This window comes from Macrobrachium rosenbergii, chromosome 5, assembly GCF_040412425.1.
Source record: "Macrobrachium rosenbergii isolate ZJJX-2024 chromosome 5, ASM4041242v1, whole genome shotgun sequence".
Classification (NCBI taxonomy): Eukaryota; Metazoa; Arthropoda; class Malacostraca; order Decapoda; family Palaemonidae; genus Macrobrachium; species Macrobrachium rosenbergii.
In genome coordinates this window covers 66,180,903-66,192,656 of record NC_089745.1, presented here as the reverse complement: position 1 = coordinate 66,192,656, position 11,754 = coordinate 66,180,903, and the positions used below count along the sequence as shown (strand labels likewise).

Genomic DNA, 11,754 nt, shown 5'->3' with positions numbered 1-11,754 from the left:
TATCTATTTTGCTTCATCTTTAAATGCATAACTGTGGATTTGCTTCTCCATTATTATTATTATTATTATTATTATTATTATTATTATTATTATTATTATTATTATTATTATTATTATTATTATTATTATTAATGAAGACATTTTTTTCTCTTAAACAACAATGACAAAATTAACTTACCAATTCTATCAATTCTGGAATAGTTTTCCTGGTGACAAAGTCATTGGTTTGAAAACTGTTGCGCTTGTCTTGCAAATACAGAGGATGGAACCATTCATATAGAGAATGGTAGAGTCCAAAATGGATATGAGGTGCCTTATTTCTCACTGCCTTAGCCAGGTCTCCTACCAAGGAAAAAGGTACATTAAAATTCTCTCTCTCTCTCTCTCTCTCTCTCTCTCTCTCTCTCTCTCTCTCTCTCTCCACAGAACAGAGTAGAACAAATCTTATTTTGTGTACATTTTTATCAATATAGGAACCTTGCAATAAATATCAAGTACTAACAACTTCATTCATACACATATAATTAGCATGGGAGGAGTAGTTTTTAAGATCGTCTTATTATATGATGAAAATTTTAAAACCCTCATTATAAATAGAAAAAATAGAGAATTCTGTAAAATGTTAGGATTTTTCGCGTGTATGAAATCAAGAATTCGGCATATTAACACACGCAGCTGTTAAGTACGTGCTAACAAAGCAAGGGAGCATTGATACAATAACACAAGTGTAATGTGCTTTCATTCACAGATTTCAACAGATTTTATCTCGTCATTGTTGTTTGTATCACCAGCATAGCATTGTAACTGAAGGCATGTCCAGACAGGCAACAGATAAGTTGAAAACGTTTTATTCGTTGTTGTCAAGAAGCAGCCACTGGGTTTTAATTTACACTCTTACCTGACGGTAGAGGCCCCAATGGCACATTTGTCAGGACAGACTAACAAGACATTATTTCAGAGTACAGAATAGGGAAATGATGACCCTGACTGCCTTATGGTAACGATCTTGGTTCCTAGAGAAAATGAAGATGATGTTGACACAGCATACACAGAAGGGGAGGCTACTGAAAATGATTTCCATCAGTCTTTGGCTATGGACCCCTGAATTTCGGAGGCCACAGAACAGAGACGTTGAAGGGTACGTCCCAAAGGGTGGTGTGATTGCTGTTGTTTGGACTTGGAAGTAGTCCTTCATCGGGTCAAACTCTAGTATGTAGTCTACCTTTTTTGTTGGACTTGTAAATTGCACAGATGGAACTGTATGTTTTTCCTTTAGAACCCAACAGGTGGTTCTGTTGTTGAGAATACAGTAAAGGCATTCTTGTTTAGTTATTCATCCGCAGACATCCCGTGTTTTTTCCCTTTATAGATTTTACTACGACATTTTGTCTTATCCATAGGGAGATGAAGCCAAGACTGGAACACCATAATTGGTCCGTTAATGGCTTCATTAGTGGTAGAGCATGGCAGTATTTGGTATAGTGTATTAATTACCAGGGGGTTTTGTGCAAATTCCATGCTGGGTCTCCTGGGCTAGTGGGGGAAGACTTCAGGCTCCTTAGGGAAAGAACAAAGCCAGAACTTGAGTACTGTATTGAGTCCATTAGTAATTTTTTGTAGTGATAAGCATGGCCATATTGAGTTTGTTAATTGCTTGCTTTTTTTTATGAATACTATGCTAGGTCTACCAGGTAGCGTAGGATGACCTAGACCTCTTGAGAAAGAGTGAAACAGAAAAATGAGCACTGTTTATAGTCGATCTTAGTGATATGGCAAGGCTGTCTTGAGTCCATTAATCACTAGGACGAGAGCCATGCAGGTCTACTGGCCACTCTGAGAAGTCATTAGTGTAAAGGAAAGAGGTACACAGGAGTCTGAAGTGAGACTGATTTATTCTCAGAAATTGCCCTCTTATGACCTGGCATGAGGACAGAAAACTGAGCGGGCATGCCAACAGGAAACTAGTGACAGGTAAATCCATGTCTGAGGTGCTAGGTAGTGTTTTGATTTGCTGCCAACCCTGGTGAGTTATCCAGGTTTTGGTAGCAAAGGTGGCGAAACTTTAGAACTTCACAGTTTTACCAGTCATGTTAGCATGTACAGGTACATTCTTTACATTCTGGCTACCAGTGAAATTTGGACCTGTTATCAGGTCAGGATCAGAAGCTGGTCCATGTTCATAACAGAGGAATAAAGTATGCTGTATATTTTATAAAGTATTGTTTTTGGCAGGTTGTTATTGATATGCATTTTCTTGAAAGTGACATTCATGTCCTATTTCTCACTTTAGTGAGCAAATGTTTCAGTCTTTAGAACTGTTGTCTTCGATGTATTTACTGCAGTGAACCACAGATTGGTTGTCTTTATAATAGCATAAGACAATGACTCCATCACTGTTTTATCAGTGATGGGGTCACTGCTGGTGCCATGAAGAAATATGCAAGCAGCCAGCAATAAGAATAGCAGTTTGCTATGTTAGTCATGCTACAATTTCTCCAAAATCTGAAAAAATCCTTTGGGATACACAACTCCATTTATGCTTTGCTCATGACTTCCTTATTAAATGAAAATCAAGGTTTTGCGTAGTGTAGTTAATCTTAGTGTACGAAAGGACAAATGTTAGAGTATTGCTTCCCAAGGGTTGTTATTTAAGTAGCACTGATATTCAAAAATCATGTCAAGGAACTGAGAAAAAGACTAGAAGATCCCAGAATGACAGAAGCTAGCAGGCATATCAGATTTTACCTATTCTGGGTGGCATAGTACATTGGTTAATCAGAAATGAAAGTGCATTGAATGTTGTGTTTTTCAACTTAATTTGCACACTGTATGGCAAATGGATGTCATCAATTAGTTCATTTTTCATGTAAAAATTAATCAATATGCTGTTACATAAGTAATTAAAATAATGCTTTTGAATCCTTATCACATGGGGCTACTGAATGGTCAGCTTATATAACATAGCAAAAACATGGAGATACAAACCTACTCAGCCAGCACCAGGTCATCAGACCAAACTTTCATAAACCAAGTTAAGTCAACAAACCTACTAAATCCCTTTGTGGACCAACATCCATGCTATTCCAGTTCCATGAGTATTTTGATGGCCAGTTGGTGTACCCCTCATGATGTTTACTAGTGAGCACTATGTAGCGAGCACCTGATGCATTGAAGACCTCCACCCACTGTTCTGGATTATAGAACTCGCATGTAAATTGGGGCGCGAAGTCAGCATAGGTGAACCCTGGGCGGTAATTCTTCTCCATAAATTCAACATACTTTTCTGAATGAGATCCTGAAATATCAGTAAATGTTAGAACCATGTTTATGGAGCGCTTCTGTGTGTCATTATGGTAGAATATCGACATTCACATTTTCTGACACTCAAATGAAGAGCTATAATCTAAAATAGATAACAAAACTTAATAAAATCCTGAAATCATACTTTAGGTGACTGGATTATATACATATATAACTATGCATTTAACAGTAAAACTTTGCTTTCCTAAGTTAGTCTTGAGTTTTCCTCATTTAAAATACAATTGAATTTCATTTTCATGTGCTAACACCTAAAATCACAAAAGCAAAAAAGGTAGATGTTACCTTGCCAGTGGTCCCAAAACCATTCACTCCCAAAAGAAGGAACGGAAAATACTCCCCAGTGAATGAAGATTCCAATTTTCACACTGTCGTACCATGGAGGCAGAGGTCTTGTATCTAAGGACGCCCAGTCTGGTGTGTAGCCTGCATGGACTGCAGCTGTACAAAGGAGGAAAATAGCTATTGAATCAGTTTAATGAAGTCAATAATTTATTTCCAATCTCTCCCTAATATATATAAACATATATATATATATGTATGTATATATATATATATATATATATATATATATATATATATATATATATATATATATATATATACATACATACATATACATACAGTCCCTGGTTTCGACGGGTTCCGTTCTTACGCCCGTGTTGTAAGACGAAAATTGTCGTAAACCGAAAATCGTCAAAAATCCTAAGAAAGCCTTACTTTTAATGCTCTGGGTTTATTGGAAGTGATGTAACTGCATTTTTATTGAGTTTTTCATAAAAAAACCTCCAAATTTTGATTATGCTGCCGTTTTGGAATCATATTTCTTCCATTGGATCGGCGTATGATGCGTTGTAACCCTGGAACATGTGTCGTAAACTGGGAAATAATTTCGGATGAATATGTGTGAAAAGCGTTGTAACCTTGGAATGTCAGTAAACTGCACCCATCGTAAACCGGGGACTGCCTGTATGTATGTGTATATATATATATATATATATATATATATATATATATATATATATATATATATATATATATATATATATATATATATATATATACACATACATACATACATATACAGGCAGTCCCCGGTTTACGACAGGTTCCGTTCTTATGCCGTGTTGTAAGACGAAAATTGTTGTAAACTGAAAATCATCAAAAAATCCTAAGAAAACCTTACTTTTAATGCTCTGGGTGTATTGGAAATGATGTAACTGCATTTTTATTGAGTTTTTCATTAAAAAAACTCCAAATTTTTATTATTTTGCCATTTTGGAGCCATATTTCTTCCATCGGATCGGCGTACGATGCGTCGTAACCCTGGAACATGCTTCGTAAACCGGGAAATAATTTCTGATGAATATATGTGAAAAGCGTTGTAACCTCGGAACGTCGTAAACCTCACCCATCGTAAACCGGGGACTGCCTGTATGTATGTATGTATGTGTGTGTGTATATATATATATATATATATATATATATATATATATATATATATATATATATATATATATATATATATATATATATATATATATATTCACCTTATGGGAGTGAATAAGTTAGGATGAACCCCCAATGCTGAAAAATTATTCAACATGATCTGCTTCTTATCTTCACAGGAGGCTCCATAACACCACCTACATACACAGTCACTTAGTCATATCTTTCACACTAGTAAGCTTTGGGCTATCAATGCCCTTCTGGTCTAGTATCTTTTCTTTTCATCTAGCAAGCACTTTCGTGGTCTCTATCTCTTTCTTCCTTTGAGTGCTTCAAAATTATGCACACTTTTCACCAACTTGCCATTCCGTGTTCTCTCCACATGGCCAGACCACTTAAAAAAATATCACCCATGCTAACCATTTTGTTACTACATCGTTTTTCTGTGTTTCTTGCTCTTTCATTCTGCTTTAGGCTATTTCACTTACACCATGCAGACAGATTAGCTTAATAGGTTTTTTCAATGTCTATGTGTTATTTCCATAAAGATATGCCTTGGTAATCCCTTGTCACAACCCTTTGCAGCAAAATTATTCTTATTCTTCCTTATCTTTTGTAGAGAAACTGCTGCTTTTTCTGTTCACCTATTCTCTAACTCACCTCTTCTCTTATCAACCTCTTCTCTTATCATCATACCTATATTTACTCATTAACACCACTGGAAATCATCCTATTGTGTTCTTCCATCTTTTACTTCATTTCCTGGTTCAGTTTGTACTCATAGCTTTATTCTTGCATACTTTTAATTTTCTCATAACTGACACTAACTCTTGCAAGTCTCCACAGCTTATCTTCACCTTTTCAATCAGTTTTATCACCCTTATACAACAACCTCTCCACACTCCTTTCACAGTCTGTTTTATCCAGCAGTTCTGAATATAGTGTACAGATATTGTTTCTCTGCCCTCACTTCATTCCATCAAATAAACTTAAATGTTAAACAGCCATAAAAGCATTGTGTCATCTTGTTACAGGAAAACTCTTACACCAAACCAGTCACACTCATGTCCACATATTCTAACATATGTTTCACTTTCATCAATAACACAAGCAATTTATTGAACATTCAAAATGGCCATTGTTTTCACTATGAGAGTCATGACTATAATGAAACTTGTAATTTATACTGTTGCACAAATTGGTTCAATTAGTGTAATCTTTGCCAGATCACACATTTTTTATGATGCAGAATTCAAATTTGGAAATTTAGAATACATGCAGAAAACTATGCAATACTGATTATCAGTCTCATTTGTTCATATTTGCAGCCAGTACAATTTGATACCCTGGCAACCAGCAGAGACAGAAAGGGGTGGAGACCCCTCTTTTTGTTAGCTATTGTTAGGCAACTATGCCTGAGGAAACTTGAAGAAAATGGAGAATAACCATTGTGTGTATGGAAAATTAATGAGTGAATGTCAAAATTTAGTCAGACATGCTGCCACCATTACTGCTGTGAAACTTGGCATGGGGTTTAGCACCAGCTAATTATGGCTCATATTATAATCAGTTTAATTTCCTAAATTTTATTGGTTAGAGCCACATGTAGCTAAATAGCTGCATCTGAATTGACAAGACCTGCCAGCATAGGCAAGCTAAGGCATTTAGCTACCTTCCCTGGTAGAGTATAAATTGGAGGATAGTACAAGCTGAATGACTGGGCTAAGTGGATGATAATTTTTATTTCTGAACCTAGTTGCTCTCCTGTATACTTAAGTTTGTTTTCTTTGCAAGCAGTAATTGATGTAATGCCTACAAAATAAGAGTTATTTGATACTTCCCTACAGTAAATCTTTTGTTGTATCTATTGTACATCTGAATCCATAATACTGATAGACAATGGACTGTGTATCACAGTCAAGGTTAGTGCCTTCCATTAGTCTTCTGTGTTTGTAAATCTGGTAGTATTTTATTTCTCTTCTGGCAAAAACGTTTAATAACTTCAAAATTGGGGATCTTCATGGTCATGAACCACCTGTTTCTAGTCCCACCAAGACTGGAATAGCTGTATTTTATGCAAATAACTCATGGTTGAGGCCTTTAGATGTCCTTTTTAGGTCAAGCCACAATAGGTACAGATTAATACATTTGCAGAGCATTTGATCAAGTTCAGTGATTTTACCAGCTATTTTCAACATTTTCACTTGCAAGACTAGATTATGGCCAAGCTATTGAAGTAGCTATTGTGAATGAAACTAAATACAGTGTACCATTTTAAATACATGCTTAAGGACAATGATTTACAACTAAGAAGAGCTTAAGTGTGAGTTCTGGCAACAGACAAAAAATACCAGTGCAAATGTATAGTATTCCAATCATGGGATCAGGCAAGAACATTAGAAATGAGACAAGTCTCTTACTTTTTCTGCAGAGAGCTTGCTGTCCATGATAGCCTTCCTGTTGCTTCATTGCCTCAGCTGGACAAACAGGGGTGTGCTAATGCAACCCTACTACAATGACTTTGTGCTGGAGACATATTCGTCCTTGGAGCAAAGCATCACGCTAGATGCGTAGTATTTTTTTGCAGTCACATTAAATTGAAAGGCCAGCCTGGATGGCCCTTATGATCGTAGACAGGGAAAGGTGGCATCAGCCTCTGGCGTTTTGTTGGTTGAAATTGTTCTTTACATAGGAGTCCAAGTCGGATGAAAATACAGCATCGGTGTTCAGGGTAGCTTAACTCGCCAAGCTTCACAAGTCGTGAATGTTGCAAATAGAAGAGGAGGCCGACAAAACAGTTCACCTTATACAATTGAACGAGAGGTTTCTTGTCAGGTTCCATGTGACAGCATATATGAAGGGAAGAGATGTCTTTGATAGCTTTTGAAAAGATATTGACACTATACTTGCCAGCAACTGTTGCCAGACAGATGATGGACATAAGTTCCCTTTTACATAGGCGGATGCTGCTTGCCCACGTACATAAAGATGAGATTGTGAGAACGATATGCCCAAGCTTGAGTATATCCTGTGATCATGTGCAGCTTTCAACTGAGATGGGGACTGTCAGTCCGCAGTTTGAAATGAAACAAAATGTATGCACAATTGTTTAAGCAAAGGTAGTGTGAGCAACCTCATTTTGAAAAATGCATTGAGAGTGAAAGACAGATTAATGGATATGAGTAATGTGTGAGTGAAACAATAACTGCAATGACATCCACAAATGTCCCTTCAAGTCCTCATCTCACCGTACCTTGTGATGGTAATCCATTATATTCTTTGTCTTGGCCATGTTTTGATGCAAGAAAATTCCAGTAAAATGTAAAAGAAATGCCATGACTACACACTGTGAATAGTTGCTTTAAACTACATCCGTGACGGTGGTAGAAAGTGCATGAATAGCCTTTCCTGCCATACACCTCAGGTTTGGTCAGTTACTGTTATCAATTTGGTTTCCAAAATCCAGAAAAATTACATGAGATTGAATAACTGCCAACTTTCATTTTGTCTAGAGCCATTACAAAGATAAATAAATAAAAGGTTGTAATTTAAGGTTAGTAATTAAGTACCTTGATCAAATTAAAAACTGGTGTACAAAAATGTAAAAAATGTTTAGTTGTTCGCATAGAAGAATCATAGCAACCCATAAAAAGTAGGATTTACTTGGGCAACTGGGATAGTTGTGACAGTTAATTGTGATAAAAAACCCTGATCATTTCTAAATTTCCAAATTTGAATTATAATTATATCTACTGTATGATTTGATGCAGACATAATCCAAATTAAATTTGTCCATGGGAGTATAGAAATAAAAGTTTCGTAACTGTCACTCTCATTCCCTTCATTCCGGCACACCAAGCTTACCAACTACACCACCTCTCTCTCTCTCTCTCTCTCTCTCTCTCTCTCTCTCTCTCTCTCTCTCACCTTCCTTGCCTTTAAATTACCCAGCACGCCTACCAACTACACCTCTCCCTGTCACCTTTCTCTGTATTGAAATTACCAAGCACACCCACTCATTCTCTGTCTCTAATCGGAGCCGGCCACAATTACAAATTCTTACAGAAACTTAATCTTTTACTCTTTCATATTTCAGGATCAAATCTACTTAATTAGCAGAACTTCTGCCATATATACTTATTTTTACCAAATCATTAGGGGTAATACGTTTGTACTTTCATCCTGCCCCAGCCCTCTCCTCAGTGCCATACCCAAGCACATTCTGAAATTCCTGACTCCACACTTAGTTTCTTCTGTGAGTTTCTGCAATATGTACACAGTGTGTGAGACTTCAAACTCCACGCCGTTGGCCATTTAATGAGCGTATGTGAAATATATTGTATACCTACATATATATATATATATATATATATATATATATATATATATATATATATATATATATATATATATATATATATATATATATATAAATATAAAAAGGCCCATAAAACACTATTTGAACGTTGCAGCCATATATTTCTGGCACTTCCTCTGTGCCCCTGTTCACTGGTAAAATATTTTACCAGTGAACAGGGGCACAGAAGGAAATGCCTGAAATATATGGTTGCAAATGTTCAAATAGTGTTTTATGGCCTTTTTATCTTCATATTATACTGTAGTATTACAGTAAAAGACATTCATATAAATATATATATATATATATATATATATATATATATATATATATATATATATATATATATATATATATATATATATATATATATATATATATATATATATATATATATATATATATATATATATATAATATATAGGACCTATTAAACTATATATATATATATATGGAGATATTTATTCAAATATATATATATAGCTTTCCAGGAGAAATAGTATATCATGCTCATATATATCCGTATTGTAAGGATATATTATATATATGAATGAGGACTTTTGTCCTGGAAAGCTTGTAATATTTTTGAAAAATATTCCACCAACACCATCCAGTTTGAAACAGTCCTGTTGCTCAATTGTACTAATGCACGTATATATAGATATATATATATTATCCTGGAAATATATATATATTTATATATATATATAGATATATCCAGTTTATATATATATATATATATATATATAATATATATATATATATATATATATATATATATATATATATATATATATATATATATATATATATATATATATATATATATATATATATATGTATGTGTATATATATATATGTGTGTGTGTGTGTGTGTGTGTGTGTGTGTGTGTGTGTGTAATTAAGAAGTGCACACTGGTTACATAAGTAGATTGTAGATTAGCAAATTTCTTTCGTAGTCTAGTACAGTAATGGAAATGTTCCTCGTGTATTACCGTACATGATGCTTCTCTTAGAATCCACAAAATAAGGCACCCCTAACCGCCCTGATACTTTGACACTTATCTCTCTCTGGTATATATTAGTTATGACTTTACCTACCACATTTGCGCATTATGACTGTCTTTTAGGGGTATGGGAAAGGGAATATTACGAAACTGGTCTTCCACATCTAGGTGACGTTACTTGTATCGAGCTGTGTCTAAGTTTCGTGTAAAACGCCAGTTTTGTTCACGGTTCAGTACATGGTTTTGCTTAAATCTTTGCAGTAACGAATCTAATCTACCAAATATTAGCGGCTAGAAATTTCTCTCTCTCTCTCTCTCTCTCTCTCTCTCTCTCTCTCTCTCTCTCTCTCTCTCTTTTGGAAAATATAAGGAAACATGCTTAGGTAAATGATTATGTTTTCGGAACTACAAAATCAAAAGATTGCTTCTAATGAAGCTATGATAATTAATAATATGAGAAGTAGATGCATGAAAATTTGAACTAAAGCTGACTGAAAGCAAAATTAATAACTTTCTTTGTACACTAATTGCTCACTGCTCTTGCAGAGCTACTCCTTCTGAGTTAAGCCTTTTCTTTTCCTTTCCTTTCTTCCTGTGGTTTCCTTAGGCTCGATTAGGTATTCGATTGCCTGTCACATATATCTCTGCCTAAACTACCTCGCTTTATTACTGATAGCCGAGATGATGCGGGGAATGACAATTTCCCTTACTGGAATGGTTGAGTTCAGAACAACACTAATATCCTCAGCATTCTTCTTTATCTGATCACCAGTACAGCAGAACTTCTGTTTGACCCAAGCGCTAAACAATGTACTTCCCATCGTTACCAAGCGGTGTAAAATCAGTGGCTGTTTAAGCTATATCCTTATTTCTTTTTAATATGTCGTGGACACAACACTACAAAATAATAAATGAAAATTGTAATGACGTCACTCTGTTCATTTGTGCTTGAACTCGCTAATAGACACACACGTATCCACAGCCTCCTTCGTTGTACTTGAGCTTAACTAAAACTCCATGTCTTGAGAAGTTTTCCGCGGGCCTTGTTTCACACACAACTGTCCATATCACGTTTTCATCTGAACTGAGAATGGACGAAACTAGAAATCATGCACAAAAGCTTGCGCTGCCACAGTAAATTCAGGGACTGGAAATAGAGAAATAAACTGTTACATTTCGTGAACTAACCCGATAATAGCAGAACGAGTTGTGCGACCCACAGCATGTTAAAGGATGGACTGACAAAACCGCGTCACAGCACCGAAGAAACGCCCCTTCACATCACCCTCCGTCCCCTGTTCCCCATCCCCTTGGGGTCGAAGCCCTTCCTATTATCCCGGACTTCCTTCCACTTAACTTCCATGATCTCTCTGATACCGTACACCATTTGTCTGCTTTTGGATGTTTTGATAATATGGGTTTCTTACGACGTTCAGGTTTTATTGATTTTTAGTTTTCTGTAAAAGAAAACTATTGAGATGGCTTTCTCTGTCCGTCCCCACTTACTCTCTCCGCCCTCAGATCTTGAAAGCTGCTGAGGCTAGGGGGCTGCAAATTGGTATGCTGATCATCCACCCTCCAATCATCAAACATACCAAATTGCAGCCCTGTAGTCTCAGTAGT

The 11,754-nt window shown here is 35.8% G+C and overlaps 1 protein-coding gene across 2 annotated transcripts in view; it reads right to left on the bottom strand.

The window, feature by feature from the left end:
- LOC136838864 (alpha-L-fucosidase-like) overlaps positions 1–11,444 on the bottom strand; it is a 31,047-nt gene extending 19,603 nt beyond the window's left edge. Inside the window, exons 1-4 of one of the 2 annotated variants that reach the window (XM_067104526.1) lie at positions 11,320–11,444; positions 3,604–3,759; positions 3,047–3,295; positions 179–342 (exon numbers count right to left, since the gene is read on the bottom strand). In XM_067104526.1, coding sequence (XP_066960627.1) covers positions 179–342; positions 3,047–3,295; positions 3,604–3,759; positions 11,320–11,356 — 606 coding nt within the window. In that variant the 5' untranslated portion in view covers positions 11,357–11,444. Of the gene's footprint in view, positions 1–178; positions 343–3,046; positions 3,296–3,603; positions 3,760–7,187; positions 8,276–11,319 lie in introns of those variants that run through there. The other variant, XM_067104525.1, reaches the window with a different exon arrangement.
- Positions 11,445–11,754: the final 310 nt, after the last annotated feature.